Source organism: Aulonocara stuartgranti, assembly GCF_965226115.1.
Source record: "Aulonocara stuartgranti genome assembly, chromosome: 15".
Taxonomy (NCBI): domain Eukaryota; kingdom Metazoa; phylum Chordata; class Actinopteri; order Cichliformes; family Cichlidae; genus Aulonocara; species Aulonocara stuartgranti.
In genome coordinates, this window is record NC_138951.1 from 18,475,453 (window position 1) to 18,494,512 (window position 19,060).

At 38.6% G+C, this 19,060-nt stretch overlaps 1 protein-coding gene across 4 annotated transcripts in view; it reads left to right on the forward strand.

The window, feature by feature from the left end:
* LOC309689941 (dystrobrevin beta-like) overlaps positions 1–19,060 on the forward strand; it is a 45,682-nt gene that overhangs the window by 8,916 nt on the left and 17,706 nt on the right. For 2 of the 4 annotated variants that reach the window (XM_082506674.1, XM_082506677.1), the window contains exons 2-11: positions 1,676–1,727; positions 7,173–7,264; positions 7,419–7,499; positions 7,762–7,975; positions 8,097–8,182; positions 10,169–10,323; positions 10,474–10,573; positions 12,075–12,241; positions 15,883–16,007; positions 18,450–18,521. In XM_082506674.1, coding sequence (XP_082362800.1) covers positions 7,174–7,264; positions 7,419–7,499; positions 7,762–7,975; positions 8,097–8,182; positions 10,169–10,323; positions 10,474–10,573; positions 12,075–12,241; positions 15,883–16,007; positions 18,450–18,521 — 1,091 coding nt within the window. In that variant the 5' untranslated portion in view covers positions 1,676–1,727; position 7,173. Of the gene's footprint in view, positions 1–1,675; positions 1,728–5,278; positions 5,348–7,172; positions 7,265–7,418; positions 7,500–7,761; positions 7,976–8,096; positions 8,183–10,168; positions 10,324–10,473; positions 10,574–12,074; positions 12,242–15,882; positions 16,008–18,449; positions 18,522–19,060 lie in introns of all 4 variants that reach the window. The other 2 variants (XM_082506675.1, XM_082506676.1) reach the window with 2 other exon arrangements.

The following is a 19,060-nucleotide window of genomic DNA, read 5'->3' on the forward strand; positions in this document are numbered from 1 at the left end:
CATTAAGTTTCTAAACTTTCAAAATAAGAGCATAGAACTTGTCCAGTAGTAAATAGATCAATGAAGATGAAAACATACACTTCACAGTGGCTAAAACTTTGGCCGAGCTTTCCCTCATGCAGTGGTGCAGGTCTGTTCTGTGACAATATTAAAAGTTTGAGTTAACTGTACTGTGTAAGTAATTCGTATCCATAAATATGACCGTTTATTTGTTAATCACTTCAGTCTGTAAATGCTTATGTTTTATTCAGTCATTTTATTAAGGGCTGACTGTGCACCAGACTGACACACAAAAATTAACCTTTTCTAATGCAAAGTTCTTGGGTTTTTAGAACAAAGACCCAGAATATAATTTTATTTATATAGCACCAAATCACAACAACAGTTGCCTCAACTTGCTTTGTATTGTAAAGACCCTATAATAATATTAGAGAGAAAACCCCAACAATCAGACGTCCTCCTATGAAAAAGCATTTGGTGAAAGTGGGAAGGAAAAACTCCCTTTTAACAGGAAGAAACCTCTAGCAGAACCAGGCTCAGGTAGGGGTGGTGATCTCTGGGCTTGACAGGTAGGAAACAGGACATTGTGGAGGAGAGATGATTAATAATGAATTAACTATTTACTAAGACTTACTTTAAAACAGTCTGTCATGTGTACCAAAATCCATGTATTTCAACAAGTTTCTTTTCCGCCCTTTGCCAACGTTTTCTCAGTCTGGCCCTCTGTGAAAAGAAGAATCTGCCTACCCCTGCTCTAATCAGTGTTTCGCTCAGATTTGGGCTGTACTTGTGGTGGAAACATTGTTGTGGAGGACACTGTACCATTCAGTTATCTTAATAAGTATCTACTCTGGAATTGTGACAATTAAATACCAGAGCACTGTAATCAGCTCAAACACTATTGAGTTTCTCATGCCAGGGATGGACTCTGTAGTCGTCGTTTAGCTCTATAGTCATTAACCAGTTTTCCACCTGCTGCAGGTTCTGGTTAGAGAGTTGGCCAAAGTCATGAAATCTATTTTTCTTAATCAAATAACAGAGAAATGTGTGGACTTCTACAAAGTAATTTAAACCGCTGCTTTAAACACACTGCTAAAGTTATATGTGGACAAATTGCACTTTCCTACCCAGAGGGGAGTTTTGAGCCAGGGCTCAATCAGCTGAATGGTAGAAAAGTGACCGCACAGCAGTTATGAAACACAAGACATGAGGGGCTACAGTTGGCTCGTAAGTGGGCAATAAACTTCCAACATAAGAGCATGGAGATTGTCCACTGGTATATAAGCTGCGGAAGGTGCCGTTCATTTGGACTAAAAAAAAACAATGAAAAGCTAAGAAAAGTTTTATTACCCCACAGCTGTAAAAGGGCTGATGGGGTATTGTCATCAGCCACCCGGGTAGGCGGTGTGGATGTTTGTGAATGCGATAACTTGAGAACAAGGCGGCATAGGATTTTGAAATCCATATGTGTGTCTAGTGGGAGGCTGATGAGTAGCACTGTCAGAACTCAAATCATAAACTAAATTGACCAAAGAGTGATTGTAGATGAGTATAAACATATGTGCGGGTCTCCAACTAATGTGTAGGGATCTCGAGGTGTGGTGAGTCCTCAAAGAGTCTTTGAAAGGCTGGAAACACTCAAACTGCCTTTCTCTTGTCTCTGTCTCTCTGCTAGACGACCTTTATTGAGACTCCTCTGTCCTGTGTGACCCCCCTGACACAGAGAGGTATGACCGCGCACACACACACACACACACACACACACACTCATATAATGGTGATAATAGTAATGAAGTTCATCTTTATTCCACCTTTCAAAAATAAGTGCTTTAGAAGAAAGCAGGAAACAAACAGGAAAATAAACACTTAAGAGGCGATAAAAAAGGAAATAGGAATAAAATTAATTAAAATAACATAAAAAATGTAAAACAAGTGAATAAAAAGCAAATATAACATAATTAAAAGAAAAAGATTAATAAAAATTATGTAAGGATATGGAAATAATAAAAATATGTGTTTAAGAGGGATTTAAATGGCAATAGTGATGTCATGTCAAAAGAACCAATCAACTTTGGTCCTCAGTGGAATTGTCATCAGAATTTAACCAGGTCTCTGTTAGCGGGAAAACATCAGTTTTGTTGATGATAAAATCAAGGATAATAAGAGAGAGGTCTCAAGGAAACCAAAACTGATGGTGTGGTGAGAATTATGAGGTAAATTTAAAATGTTGTAAGGTTCGATGGGGTTCTGTAGGAATATTACTTGACTTCTGGGACTATTCTATGTTGTTTACTCCTATACTTTGATCTCCAACTACCAATAAAGATAACTGGCGGTGAGTCAGGGCTGAGGAGGTAGAGGCTGTCAGCAGTTTGATCCCTGCACTGAGCAAGGCTCCCTTTTGGGACTGTCTGTGCCATGTCTATGAAGCCTGACAGTAGTGAGTATTTCTTCTTTGGGTCATCGGAGAGTCCTAGCAACATACATCACCACTAGGATACAGAGTGTGTGCTCAGAGTAATGTGTTTGTTTCCATAAAGCTCAGCAAATGTTAGCGCTAATAAAACACCAGGGTGCAACACCAATGTGCATCTCCACCCACACAGAAAAGGAGCCGCTGTAAATACTCTCCAGGTCTCTTCTCTTTTAAGTTCTCGCCCCCTGTACTTTAGGAGTTCAAGTATACAAAGTAAGGTAATGAGAGCCCCTACTCTGTTAGTCAACACTTAGCTTTACAAATCAGTAATACAGGTATTTACTGTAAAGACACTTTTATTTTGCAAACAGACCACTTCAGCAGTAATCCACCATGACTTTAGCTTCTTTGTTTTTGGTACCTAGTTTTGTATATTACATTTTCCCTCGTGTTCAGCCCTTTTGTGTCAAGTCTCTGTGATGTTCCACTTGTTTATTTCCTGTTTTATTTTGCCATTTTGTTTACTTCCTTTGTCTGATTTTTCTGTGATTAGCTTTAGCCGTGTTCCCCTCTTGTTTCCTCTTCCCTCATCACCTTGTGTATTTGTTGTGATCATTTCCACTGGCCCTTTTTTGAGTTGTCCCACTTAGCTGTGCTGTTCCTACTGTTTTTCCCAGTGCTTCCTAGTGCCTCTTTTTGTTTCTGGACTGACAGTTGTTCATTTTAAGCAATAGAGTCTTAACTTTATGTTCAACCTCTGCCTACCACTGCATTTGGATCCTCTATCTTCCACCACACCTCTCACAGCTGAATCTGATAGTGTTAGCCCATAAATTAGCACTTCAGTACCTTTGCATTAGTCACTGTTTAGAATAATGCTCTTGTAATAATAATATTGGCTGACAGAAAATGAAGGAAAGCATAATAGTTCCCCTTTAAACCAGAGGTGACCTGTGACCTCCATTTCATGCTATTTCTGCCTGAAGCAACGTCATAGTTTCTGTTACTGATGCTGCTACTCTCCACATGCATGCACATAGAAGGGTGGGAAGGTCCGAAAACAGAGCCATGCCATGAAATATAAATCACTGCAGGTGGAAATAGCAGTCCTGTTTTGACTAAAGGGGTCCTGACACAAATAGTGCTGGAACTGTTTCACCCACCAGCCTACTGTATTTAATTCAGCCTTTATTTTATGATGTCGGGCTTATTTAGGCAGCTGCGAGTACACGAGTTCAGTGACCTGGGTGAAAGTTTGTTTGATATCAGAGTTTCGTTTTAAATAAATCTGAGTGGATTCCCTGTGACTTAACTTTGTACTCTGAACTAGTGATTAGGAAAACAACAGCTAAGCTATTTTTATCCTTTTTTTGCATAGTTTTGGTTAATTGTGGGAAGCATAATTATATCTATGATGATTTAAAGGTTTTAGAGTTAAATTAGGAAGCACAGCTCACAGACCAAATGTTCCTCTGTGTCAGCTTTATACAGACAGACAGACAGACAGACAGGGTGTAGTTATCACCAAGGCCAGGCTGGAAATAACAGTTTACTCACCAGGAGAGTCCACTGTGGTAACTGAGGAGCTGGTGAGACTTTTGGAAACAGTCACAGTTCTGTTTTTGGCTCATGCCTGTGACCAGTGAAAAAAAAAATCTGTTCAGTGAAGTCATTAAACTTTTAATTTACCCTCAACAGCCACCGATTCAGGCGCCTTGCCCTTGGATATTGGAAGCTAAAGATATTTCTGAGGTAAATTAAGAGGTTAATTAAACATATGCTACTTTGAGAGTCAATTAACAGTCATTTTACAAGCAGAGATGCTTAAAATTTAATGGTCGCACATTCTTACATGTGATTGGACACTAAATAACTTTGTAATTTCACTCTTGGTTGGACAAAATACACAGTTGGACCGCCTGGGGATTTAGTGCATTTGTCATGCAGTAGTAAACAAAATTATAAAGGTCTACCCTCTTTCTATCAAAGTAGGAACAGATGCCAAAACAAAATTGCTTACTTTGAATGGCTCCTCAGGCCCCAAATCAGGTGAAGGCATGAGTCAGCTTGTTAATGCATTTATTTGTGATTTTCCAGATTTTACTGAACACGTTTAATAGCTTCATCTGTTTGTTCTGGGACCATGTGATCTCCACAAACTACACTCTGCTGTCGCATGCATCCATTGACTTTATGAAATTTGTAAAAAGGGATGTAGCCACAGAGTGTGAAGCTAATGCGGTCCCTTAAAACCTGCATTCTTTTTAATGGCCAGCAGGGGGCGACTCCTGTGGTTGCAGAGAAAAATAGGTCTGTTTGCATAGAAGTTTACAGGGTAAAAAAAGCCTTTAGGTTCCTCACTCTCAGGCCCTCGTAAATAATTTCCTCACGACTTGTGGGCTTTGTCACTAGTTTTAGGTCGTATTAATGAAGTTGTTCCAGAGTGTAGTGGTTTACAGTATGGTGTAACAAGTGTAAGACCCATAGTTTGATCCTGGGACTCTTTGGGGTTGGGTCAGGAAATGTATCTGGCATTAAAAATCTGCCAACTCAAACATGCAGAGCTACCTGATTTGGTGACCCCTTGTGACTAAGGATGATTATCCAGGGTATGGTCATTTTGTGAGCCCATAGACATTGCACTAAAATGCTTTAAAAATTTGTCAACGCCACAAAGAGGGCCAGCCCCAGTTTTGGTGTCCAGAATTAGTAGAGATAGGAGCGAGGAACGGTTCTGCCTATTTTCATTTTTGTTCTGTTTTTTTAATCTGCTCGAGTAGCTTTGCATGACTCACAGTCTGAAAGTAATTCTTATTTATCTTACACTAGCACCTCTTTTTTTTTCCTTTTTTTTTTTTAAAGATCATCTTCCCTTTTGGAAAACTTCCTTCTGATTGGTTGCACCTTGTAAACAGAAGGTTTGATCAGCAGGTGGGTGTGGTTTCTGTGAATCTGAGATAACCCTATTAAAGGTTATGCCCTCTCACTCACCTCATACACAGCTAAGAGCAGAGAAAAGGAGGGTTTAGAGCAGCTTTTGGCTCATGGGGATTACTTGTGAAAGCTCTGACCTCATTAAGCTGAAATGTTTGGTATCACTCAAACACTATATGACAGAATGTTGTCACTTTAACAGACTTGTAAAGACGGCAGTGTCTTACAAGGGCTGCAAGTTACACATATACTTGACTAACTTATATCAGCCTGTCTGAGTCTGTGTGAGACAGAAGTAGCACTGAAACAGCAAGTTTTAACTGCTGCATAAACATGTAAATGTGTGTGAGAGACTAACTGGAAGGAGGGATCCTTCTTTTGTCTGAATGAAGCATGAAGTCTCCTGGGAAGCTTTCAAATCCTCTCTGGAATGTGTGTGTGTGTGTGTGTGTGTGTGTGTGTGTGTGTGTCACATTTGAACAGGGAATGCAAATATTTGTGTGTGATTCACTTTTGTGGTGTAGTGTAACTGTTGCCATGGTGACCCTGACCTCTGGTGATTTCTTTGTTACCTGACAACTTCTTTCTTTCTTTCACCTTATTTTATTTCCTTTTTACGTCCTCATGTCTTTTGTTCTTTTTGTTTAATTTCTTTGTTTCTTTCTTTCCCTCTCTTCCTCGCTCTTCCCTCTGTATCCTTGTTTAATCCTTGTTTAATTGTCCTTGTTCAGTGCCAGCCTACAGCTCAGGTTTCATCAGCTGCTCTCGTTATTAAGTTTATTTACCGAGCTCTCAGCTCATCCTCTGGTGGCCCTGAACTTGACTGTCTGGCTCTAGTTTTTGTTTGCAGCTGGGAGTGTCTGCATGAGTCTGCATGTGTACACAGTAAAGTTACAGTATTTCGTTATATTAAACCAGTTGTTTCCTGTAGACTTAGTTTTCTAACAGGTCTAATACAAAAAAGAACCCTGATGATGTTGTTTTGTTTAATGTTTTTCTGTGAAGACCATATATAGAAATGTGCGGAGTTCAAACCAATTCACATAAACTCAAAACGCAGAAGAAAGAACATCAATGGAAATCAGAAATAAGAGCTTTGAGAGCACTCTGATACACTGTAGCAGTTAATTTAAATTAATTTAGTTTTTAAGTCCATTAAATGTATCAACATGATCTTTTAAAAAAAAGAGATAATTGGTGTAAAGAGTGTAAAGACGCAATTTCTGATCTTTAGAAATGGTTCTTAAAAATCCGCCCATTCATGTTTTTGCAAGACACCGTGATGTCAGCATCACCTGTATATGTTAAACATGTATGTTAAACATGTACAGGTGCATTACATTGACACAGATATCTGTGTATTATTGACGGGCTATTAATAAGCTCAATAGTTGCACAAACTTCTGGGTCTTTACCATATATTAAGATATATTGTCAGATTATTTATTTGAAATGCTCCAGGGCATGAATAGCAGAAACACCTGGCCAGAAGTCCACTGAAAAGAAATATTTTCTTTGCAGTCTGTCAAAATTTCAGAATATTAAATCAGTTTTTACTCAAATTTACTTACTAAAAATTGGGCAATTAATTTGGAGTTGTCAAGTTGAAATTTTTACTTGCAGATGGCAAAATGTGTTTTTCTTTTTTCAGTAGCAGAAACAAGCCTCATTAGCTATTCATGTAGATTTTCTTTTAGCTAATTATCTCGTTTTTCTTGTGAGTTACCCGATTTTGTAGCTCTTTGTTGTTTAAAACTTAAACCCTTTATAACCCTTGTTGTGTACTGAGCATTTATTGTAATGTTTTGTGTGTATTGTGCAGGATGGTGATGGAGGAGGGGGGGCAGAGAGACAGAGGGAGGAGAGCTCCAGCAACGGCGCAAGCAGAGGAGAGGCGGATTTTCCTGGAGCTCGGTGAGCGAGTTTGAGCCTTCGTTTAACTCCTAAATGTTTCTTCAACCATGTCAACGCTTCCTTAAAAATAAATATACCTTCTTAAATAGATCACACTAGTTGCACTGAGACTGAGGAGAGCTATTTACTGATGCTGTGTTTCTTCTTTTGACAGGGGAGCAGAACTTTGATGCCATTTATCTGTCAACATATCGAACAGCCTGCAAGCTCAGATTTATACAGAAGAGATGCAACTGTGAGTCAGAACTGGCCTCGTTTACAACAGAAAGATGCGTTATTAAAATACTCATGTGTCAGTTTAGGCTGATGTAAAAGGGAAAATTTTTACATTGTGACATATTATTATAATAATAAAATAAGTGCAGAAAAATTTGATCAAAATCTTACTTTTTATTGTAAATAGTGAAGCATTGCACATCTTTCAACACCTATCAAACGATAAGATTCTTAAAGTTAAAAAGAATTTAAATACTTTGACTTCCTTCCTCTTCTTCCAGTGCATCTCATTGACATTTACAATGTGATCGAAGCGGTGCGGGATGCGGGTCTAAACGCAGTAGAGCTGAACGCTGGCATCTCTGTGACCAGACTGGAGAACCTCGTGTCCTCTCTGTTCAACCAGCTCAGCAAACGCCTGCCCACCACACACACCATCAACCCGCAGCAGAGCACCGTCCTGCTGGTCGAGTTCTTACTGGCTGCCATCGAGTGGTAATGATTAGGAAGTGGCAACAGTGAGATGTGGCCATCCACATCCTGTTGTTGCCTTTAAATGAGTGTCTTTGTCATAGTTTCACAAACGTCATCACACATGCTTTTGTTTGTGCCGTAGTGAGCCGGACAGCCGTCTGACAGTTTTCTCTGTAAAGGCGATGCTGGCCACTCTGTGTGGAGGGAAGCTGGTGGATAAACTCCGCTGTGAGTACCAGTCGATACATCACAACAGACACGAATCATTATCATAATTATTACTCCAATCTGCAGTAATAGTTTGGTGTGTTTATTGTTAGTGACTGAGGAGCACATGTGTGTTTGCTTAAACCACAGTATTTATAGTAGTGTGAACGTCACTCAGTGTGCTTGCTATTTCCTGCCATGTGCTACATATGAGTCAACTCAGTTTCTATTGTACAGCCCATGACATGAAAACCTAGAAAACCGTGGGGGGAAGTCACTGACATATTAAAACAAGCGAACAAATAAAAATTCAAACTATACAAAAACCCTGTAAAATAGAGACTGAGGGAAAGAGAGGCAGAGCAATATGAGACGAATCAGAACACAGATGTGATATTGATGGATAAAGGGTACATCTGCTCTGCATAAACCTGATCACTTATTGTGGTTTAATCTGCCAGTTTGTACAGTGGAACTGTGTGTTTGGCCATGGTGACCCATACCATGAAGCTCCTGGTGCACAGTTCCTGTGCTGATGTTAATGACAGAGGAGGTTTGGAGCTCTGCAGAGTCGGGAGAGCCTTGGTTACTTTTATGCACCATAAACCACAAGTGGTTTGACACTTTATAACTGAGGTGCTGTGCATCTTAAACATTTTCACTTTGCAAGGATGCCACTTTGAGGAGGGATTAAAAACAGGTTTGTTACAACAGTGGCATCCTATTATAGTACCATGCTCAAATTTAATGAGCTCTTTTTTTTTTAATACACTTACAGCAGTGGGACTGAAAACGCCTGAATTCAAAGATTAAAAAAAGAGGAACAGCAGAGTATATAGAGTCGATACCCATTTACTTTCTGAATGATTTGGATCGTTTTAATCTTATTTCCAGCTGCAAACTGTCATTGTAGCAAATGATGTTCACTGTGAGAGGTCGACCTGATTGCTGATTGAATTTTATCTAGGTTTTCTTCAGGCTGTGGTGCACACAGTCATGTTAAAGTTTAACACAATACTTTTTTTTTGTTTATAAATTGGAGTTTTTTATATTATGATGAAATCCTAAAACAGGGGTGGAGAAGGTTTCTTAAAATGAAAAAAACAAACAAACAAAAAACTGCATCAGTTTGTGCCAACAAGTATTGCATGATAAGAGTGGTTGTCCAAAATGTTAATTTTATCCAACTTGGAGATCTGGATCACTGACAAAGGTGTTACCTGTGGTCTGTCACAACACATCAAAGTAAGGTGGTTAATTCATGCAGATGTTCATCTTCGTATTGTGAGTGCACAGACTGGTGATTGCACTTGTTTTTGCTAAGTGGATGGTTCACTAAACTTTCAGAAAACTTTATTAAGTTGTAAAAAGCATATCCTCGATGTGGCCTAAAGCATTTTAGTACAAGCTTTGGTACAATTTACCTGTAGTTATATTTGTTTTTTACAGGAAATCTTTTATTCTGTTTATATGTTGCATATGCGCCACCTGGTGGACGAGAAATATCAGTGCTGCTGTTTGCTTATGCTTATTTACCTTCACTTGCGTTAGGGTCAGTCAAATTTCCAAAAATGTACCTGCTAACCTAATCAAACTCAGCTGATTTGATTTTTTTTAAAGAACTTTAGTAAATTTAATGAAGCCATGACCAATTTTACCTTCACACTATGAAAATTGTCCATGTCACAGACTCGAATTACATGGAGTGGGCAATAGAAAAAAGAAAAAAAAAACCCTGAAAATATCATGTGCACCTGTACTCAAGAAGTTTTGAAGTCTCAAAAATGCTTTAAAAATTAAATTAGATTTAAGATTAAATTAAAAAGCTCCAAAGTTAAACAAAAACTCAGCTGAGAGAGTCTGGCTTTTATGACACTCACTGGTTTAATCTGCCACACTTACTGGTTAAAGTCAAGGTTAAGGGAGGCACTGGGGTTTGGACATGTAGTATTTTAAGCTGCCTTCTTCATTTTGTGTGTATTTGTGTGCACACGCGTGTGTGTGTAGATGTGTTTTCTCAGGTATCTGACTCCAACGGTGTATTGGTACTATCCAAGTTTGATCAATTTCTGAGGGAGGCTCTCAAGCTGCCCACTGCCGTATATGAAGGGCCTTCCTTTGGCTACACACAAACCTTAGCACGCTCCTGCTTCCCCCAACAGGTAAACACACACACACACACACACACACACACACACACACACACACACACACACACACACACACACTCATACTCATTTTAACTGGTTGAAGGATGAAACAGCCTCTGTGTTGGTTCTGTGTTCATAAACAGTCTTGCTCTTATTTTGTAGAAGAGAGTGATGCTCAACATGTTCCTGGACATCGTGGCCGACCCTCCTCAGTGTCTCATTTGGCTGCCTCTGATGCACCGCCTGGCCAATGTGGAGCATGGTACAGACACTGTCGATATAATGCAAACTTTCTAACAGCAGACCTGGTTTATTAGCAGAAATTTACTTGCAACCCTTCACCAAGGCAGTATTTACATTTAACAGAACAGTATTACATTTTACATATATTTATTTTATTTTCTGTTTTTAAACATACTTTAAGAGGTTTGTTGTGCAGTAAAAGTCAGATAATGGTGGAATGACACGTTTATTTTTATTATATATATAATATGTCGGAATAGGTAATAGATAATAGGCACTGATTTGTAAGTAACTGGAAATGAAGAACTTGAGCTTATTATACAATATTATTCTGCTGCATATTTTTAACTAACTAGGCACATTATTCTCTTTCTCTTTATAATACTTCCTTTAAAAACATGATTACACAATATTTTGAGGTCATTTTGAAAGAAAGACTTTTACAGAAACGCAAAAGTGAGGTCAGAGGTCATATGTGACATAATATTTAGATGCAAATGATAATGGGGTATTTTGAGTCCCCCTTAAACCAGTATATCATCTCACACATGGTGCCAATATAAATAAAGGTAGGCAACTTTTAAGCATAATTTAAAAAATACATTTTATGGAATTTGACCTTATTTGAGGTTAGAGGTCCAAAGTAACCTAATATTTAGAATCTCCATATGTCATTCCCTATATGTACTGTACTTTTACTGCACTACAAGCCTCTTAAAGTACAATATATGTTGTCAAAAAGGTTTAAATAGCTCTGTATAGCATTATTATCATTTTAACCTTTAAATCAATCGATTGACTTTGAAGAAGAGGTCAAATCTTTATATGCTACTTTCTATATGTTGACCATAAACGCTACATTTGTAAGAACCATAGTTTCTAAGCTATAAGGGTTTTTTTGTTTGGTGGTTGTAAGACGAAATCTAATGGATTCCTAACATGACTCCACTCAACTCTAGACTCAGTTTTATCAGAATTCATTCAAACCTTTTGAGTTTACATCGCGTTTCACCTTTTGCCTGACCGTGTGAACAAACTAAGATAGCTAAATACTGGAGGGGAAATAGCCAAAAATATAGAATTATGCTAAATGTGTCCCCTGTTTCACCCTCATCTCTCCTCAGCTGTTTGTACAAATTAAAAATAGAATTGTCCTAAAAAGTGCTGCTACTTGCCTCAAGTGGAAACAGTATTTTTGTTTAAAAAAAGGGTAATTTTGTTAGTGCCAATCAATGTTCTGTATCCAGAAAGTTAATTAGCCACAGATTTGGCTGGTGATTCACATCAGTGCATGGGAACAGAAAAACACTGTGTTCCACTCCACTCCACTGTGCAAAGAACCCTTTGTCATCCCTTATGTTTTTATCGTGCCTTTAGATATTGTGCACTCTTTGTAAAGTCAGGTCTTGGATGTAAAATGGATTTTATTGTGGTAATAACTGATTATATGAAAATAAAAACCACTGTACAGTGTGCTCTCTCTTTCTCAATCTCATGCTTTTTTTGTTCCCCTCTCTCAGTCTATCATCCCGTCTCGTGCTCTTACTGTCGGAGCAACGGCATGACGGGCTTCCGCTATCGCTGCCTCCGTTGCCGCGGTTACCAGCTCTGCCAGAACTGCTTCTGGCGTGGCAACACCAGCGGCTCGCACAGCAACAAGCATCAGATGAAGGAGCACTCTTCCTGGGTGAGTCACGGAGCGGTTACTCATCCATCACAGCAGGGGGCTCTCGCTGTGCGGAGGCGCATCTGGACTCATTTGTAGTACAACGGGGACACTTTTTTTTTTTTTACCTCTTTCCATTACTGCACATAAGCTAATGAATGAAAACAAGTTATAATTCATGTGATGTTTCCTTTCCTTGCGCACTGTAAAAGTAATAATAAGTAAATGCCTATAAGTACTGTTGAAATCTCCCAATTCTTTGAATCTTTGGGCTGAAGGAAGGACAATACTCGGTGTATCAATGCTCAATCAACAATCATTTATTTCCATACAATTCAACAGTCAGAGCATTACAACGTCCGGACGGGAGAGATGCTACCAGAGGGTCAGGCACATGTCTCAAAATGGTGACGGGTTGCTCAGCTTTTTATACTCTCTAGTGGCCCCCAGCTAGTCGTAAAAGCCAAAACATCACATTTTTTCTCTGTTACAGCGCCCAAGTTATGACCTCGGCAGTTGTTTCTCTGCTTTCTGTAAGGTGGGGGTGTGGAATGTGGTCTATCTATCTCCCCTGTCTTTAGACACAGAGTCTCCTGCTTACAACCTTCTCTTCATGATTCAACAATTAAGCATGTCAAGAAAACAGTGTAACACATTCCCAGCAGATCAAGGATACAGAGTGATGCACCTTTATCTAATAAACTAATATGTGAATATGTTCTGTTAACTCAAAAGTATAATGAGAACTACACTACATACAGCTCACACACTCTATATTAAAGGGTATAATGTGATCTACAGCAGTATTCTAATTCAACTACTTTGATTACATATATAAGGTAACATATAATAACAGAATAATCTAATAGTACTTAATGTTTTCCACAGTTGGCTGAAAAACATTGAGCAAAAATATTTAATTTCAGTGAATAATTTCATTTATTGAGCAACAGTTAAAAAAAAACAAAAAACAGATCATTTGTAAAATAGTTGCAAATGACTACAAATACAAAATTATTGTATTTCATTATATTTATATTTTTTTCCCTCTTGAGAAATATTTAAAACAACTGTGAAATGATCAGGACCCACACAGTGTTTGAGTGTCAGTCGTAGCACCTTTATTTTGAAAAACAGTGTCTTCCACTACTTCGACACCTTGTGTTCAACTGGGAAGCCAGCTTTCCAGTGCCTTCCCACACTACACACACCACTCCTTCCCGGTTCCAGACACTAATAAGGGGGAGAGCTCATTAGTTGCAATCCCTCTCACCTGTCCCCTCCAACCTCCCGGCACCACCCTATGAGATTACCGTACCACCCCTCCACTGCAGCAGAGCCAGAGACCACACCCCTGCCACAACAACATAATAACACTGGAGGCTACAACTACATAACAATAGCATTTTAAAACATTAAAATTCACAGTGGGCACAAATGTAATTGTGGCGTCCATTAGAGCATTGGTATTCTTTGGAGCTTGAATCCATCGTGTATCATAATTGACATATCGCAATCGAGACCACTCAGTGTCCTGTCAATTATTTATTAAATATGTAAATTGTTAATAAATGGTACTACGTGAGGAAGTCGGGAGTGCCAGAGAGGGACGAGGATGATGCAGGACATGGATGAGGACAGCGAGACGGTGGTGAGACCGGAGGGACAGATGGGTTCAGGGTGGGAGTGGACTACATTGGCTATCGACTCTGAGCCCTTTGTTGTTTGCAGGCTATGATGTTTGCAGACAACATTTCGACCTGTAGTGAGAGTAGGAAGCAGGTGGAGAGGTGGAGGTATGCTTTGGAGAGAAGAGGAATGAAATATGTGTGAATGAGAGCGAGACAGGTGGAAAAGGTGAATGTGCAATTAGTAGAAATAGTGAAGGTTGATGAGTTTAAATACCTGGGGTCAAACATCTAAAGACATGGACAGTGGATAAGAGAGGTGAAGGAAAAAGTCCAGGCAGGGTAAAAACATGAGTGTCAGAGCTGATTTGTGACAGAATAATAGCAGCAAAAAGAAAAGGAAAGGTTTACAAGGTGGTAGTGAGACTTGATCCGATGTAGGGTTTGGAGATGGTGGCACTGATAAAGAAGCAGAGCTGAAGATGTTCAGGTTTTCATTTGGAGTGACCGCGATTGAAAATGAGTACAGCGGAGGGACAGCTCAAGTTGAGCAGTTTGGAGACGTAGTTAGAGGGTTAGTGGGAAAAGGAATTTGAATATGGAGTTGCCAGGCTCTAAGTTCAGTGATACAAACACAAGGATCTATTCAATTTGAAAGAAACATTCAGGTGCACACTTCACCTGCTATGAATTTCTCAAAATCAAAGATGATGCTTGTACACACGTGCAAAGAAAAATTGTTTTGTTTTTTTTTAAGTTATTTGAGGTGTTAAAACTGTTCCCCTGTTCTAGCCGTACTCGCTCTACCCTCATTCTGGTATAAAACAACCTGAACCAGTCACATAGCCTCCTGGGAAATGTAATTGGTTTCAAAAATAAAAGCACACATTGTAAACACACCTTGATAATTGTGGGCAAAGGGTCAGTAGCTAAATGCAAGTGTATACATACCCAAATATTTATAGCTTCATACTCAGGCATGATGTATTTATTTGAAGTGAATCGGATAATTTAAATAAAAGTTGCTCTAGCCTGAAGGAATAAATGTTTTAATGAAGAAATTATGTATTAATAGAAGAAGATATAGTTGTTGAATTATTCATCAGTAAGTCTTTGGCATAATTTTTCTTGTTAATGTTTCAGTTTTAGGTCTAAAGCCTCTAACTAGTGCAGCTCCTGCCTGTCATCATGTAACATTATATACTCATTGTAGCTCAGGCTTTACATATATTTACATGTGATTTTCTGTAGGACTGGGCTTTGTGCTTCATTTTATTCTCAGTATATGTCCTTTTCTTTCTTTATTTTTAACAAAGACACCCAACAGCAGCAACCTGAATGTGGTTCATGGGAAAACAGATGCCTGATTTTAAGATTTGTGCTCAGGAGTTAAGTGTCAGGGCATTTTCAGGTTAAAAAATGGCGTTTGAAGGGTTAAATATGCACACGTACAGTAAAGTCCTTGAGATTCATTAAATTATCTGTCAAATAAGTTGCACAGCTGCACTGTGGTAGTCTAGAAATTGCACCAAAGTGGCGTAAGGGCTGACAGAGAAGGACCCAAAAGCAGGACACAGAGAGTCAGAATAAATGCCCATAAATCCAGATCTTTAACCCAGAAAGGCAGAGATCATAGACAGGAAATACACAAATCCTGGGAGACTACAGAAACTCAAAACCAGTACAAGGGCAATACATGAGAAGATAACAAGTGAACACAACAGATAATAACAAGAAACATGAGAAGGATCAACAACAATGGAAATCACTAGAAGCCTTAAATGGAAAGAATAGAAAGTGATCTGGCAGTGAACAAAGGGAAACTGGGAGTACATATATACAAGTGAGTGATTAGCTAAAGGGCAGCAGTCTGTTCACTACGTCTGTGCTGCAGTTTAGTTAGCAGTAATTAGCAGGTATCTCTGTTTTCGATAAGTGCTAAAGTTGATTCTTTAAAACGGGCTTCACACATCTACTGCATTCATGCAGTGTGGGTTCATAAACTGATGCTTGTGTGTTTGTTTTTGTGTGTAGAAGTCACCGGCGACAAAGATCGGTCGAGCCCTGAGCAGGACTCTGGGATGCGTGTCGTCTAGGGAGCCGCCACACCCAATTTACCCAGAAGAACCCGAGAGGACCCTTAACCTCGCCAACATAATGTACGATATGACCTCCCAGCACTCACACATTTATTACACCAAATATCAAAAAGCTAAATGTTACTGAAATTTTCAACAACTGCTTTTTAATAATGCAGGTTATTCCTGTCAGATCAGTGCGGTCTTACTCAGTGAGGCACAAAAGGATTCAGCTTCTATTCTATTCTATTCTATTATGTCCCCTTTGGTGCCAATTATCCTGTCACTCAGTTCACCTCATTAGAATGTTAATTTAACCTACAGTGATAGTTTCAAGGTATGGAGGCCTAAAACTAACAAAGTATATAAGTTTCATTACATGTGCCAACAAAAATATCAAAGTATTTAAAATAATAATAATAATAATATGCTTCTATATTTATTTGCTTTTGTATGAATTGATTCATTTACTGGCCTGTATGACAGTACTGACCTTATTATTTTAGATTAGATACACACTAAAAAGCTATATGTTAAGTAAACTTAACCTTGTTACATGCTTTACATAAATGCAGGAGAAAAAAATAAATGCTGTCAGTCATACACACCACCTTTTATCAGTCTGTTTTTTTTTTTTAAATTAGGAACATCTTAGGAACCGCAATTGATCTTTACTTGGTGTCACTTCTCATTGGTCTCCCAAATACATGCATGCAAAAAAATAATCTCAGAAAGCGGTTTAATCTTCTGATTTTTGCACAAAGAAAAATGCACTATTCTCGTAAAACTCAGATGGCACGGGATGATATTGGAACACATCCCACTGGAGTTACCTGGTCCGAAATAAATCCCTTGATTTTTACAAAAAAGTGGAAACATTTCTGTTAATCTGACCCTTTCTGAGCTTTTAAAGATAAGGTTTTTTTTGTTTAGCTTTGTTTTTTTTGCATAAGACTTCAAACGATGGTGAAAGTGGGATAATTGATTTACAGTGTTGTATGTATGGTTGACGTGTCTGTTGAAATGATGCTTGACTTCTCATGAGTATTGTTGTTGTTATTAATGCTTTTACTTTTATTAGTTTTTTGCTGTTGTTGAACAGTAAAAACAAAAAGAAAATAGAGAAATTGTTGGAAAAATGTTTATAGAAAATAAAGTTACTAAATAAAATGAAAATTTAAAACATGGGAATAAAGAAATAAAAAAATTAATACAAAATCTAGTAAATTTAGAAGCAAATTAAAAGTGTCAGTTAACCAATCTATACATGTATGTTTAACATTTTCAATTCATTTGTTTATTTTGGCGCTTTTGAGCTTCCATATTGAGAGCCCTTCACTACTAATCAATCTAATTGATGTGCCTGTATAGTTTGGTTATGATTTTGGACTGTAAGTATTGAACCTGGTGCCAGTTAAACTGTGTGATGGTAACGTTAACGACCTTTAAACTATTTCTAAAACTTATTCTAGATTTGACATAATAGGCTTACAGGAGATCTGTGTGAATAAAGCTAAAAAAATGATGACTGTATGATTAATGTTAATATTACTGGATTGCATATTATTGAATTCATGTGTATCTACCCTGTAAAATAGACCTCTGTAGTGTGTAAAATGTTCATATTGCTTAAAAAGAAGATTGTTTGATTTTTTGCATTGAATTTATTTCCAAAAAAGCCTTGATTTGCTCATTTTTTTGTGCCCAAGTTAAACGCCTGCTGGGCTGTACAGATACTATTGTCTCTTTGTGCCTCTAAAGTCACTGAAGCTATGGAGGAATATTCACTATGAGGCCTCCTCGCATTAGATGTGAGAGACAAAGAGAACAAAAAAGATTAAGCTTTCTTGTAGCCGTGATGTTAATGTTTAACAGTTAAACATTTAAACACTTTCACAATAGGAAGTGAAACATCTACAGCTTAAAAGCTAACTATTCGAACTACAAAATTTTACATTACCTAGAAAACTCAGATAACGTAAATCAAGCAAAAGTCCCGCCTCTGTATATCCAAACGCTTCGGTTGCTCCGCCCCCTGTGGCGTATCGGCATTGTTTAATTTTCCACACTGAAGCCGACCAGGTCGTTGCAGACCTGCAGGCGTTAGGCTCATACTCAGGCCAGCACACACAGGCTGAATTTAGCGCGGGTGTGAGTATGCTTTTTTTTTTTTTTTTTTTAAATGCAGTTTCAATTTCAGACTTAAAAATGTGATTATTTATAGTCTTTTTAAAATTTTCCTCTGGATGTGCCCTCACTCCACTTCCCTCTCTTACTTTCTTTTCTCTCTCCCTCGTTTGATCTTTGGCCTGTCTGTGTTTGCTCAGACCTTTTACAGTTCACTGTTGCATGAATGCACTCAAAAGCATGTGAGAGTGTGTGACTGTGTGAATGGGAGCGTAAGAATGCGTGCTTTCTGATAGGCAGGCTTCGGCAGTTTAATGATTTAACGTCGCTATCCTTCCTCCGTGTGAACTCTGTTGATAATAAGCCTCTAACGCATGTTTGTGTTTGTCTGTTCAGACCATCGAGACCCGTTGGGAACACCAGTGAAGCCATGCTGCTGTCTTCATCAGCTCGCGAGTCCTCGAAAAGGTAAAGACTGACATTAGAGCTGATTAAAAGTGTGCAATCTTGTGGCTTCGTTTCTTTTTTCTGTTTAAACTAATATTTCTCTAATATTCAAGGCAAATAAAGACCTTAACCACTGTGTCAGGCAAGTTGGTTGGCCAGCTGCTGTTTCAATAAATCACAGCTCCGAGTTGAAGTGTGAGGCAAACTGGGTGAAGTGAAAGCTTACTAGGTTGTTCTATTAGTAATTTCACATTAAAGGAATCATGAGTTAACAGAAATAAAGAGGCTGTTTTTAGCTGCGTGGATACACAGCAGAGGGTCTATACTGGTGACACAGGGCTCGATAGCATGAGCGCTTCACTTGCACGCAGTTAAAAATAGATGTGAACTCTTCACAGCGATTTAAGGGCTCGTGGTGGGTGAATAAAAACTAATACGAGATTCAGCCCAACTCGACGCCAGTAAAACGATGCTGTCATAGGTTAGTGAGAGTAGGAAGCAGGTGGAGAGGTGAAGGAGTCTGCAGTGTCTTTGATCTGACACTGTGAAAGAGCTGTTGA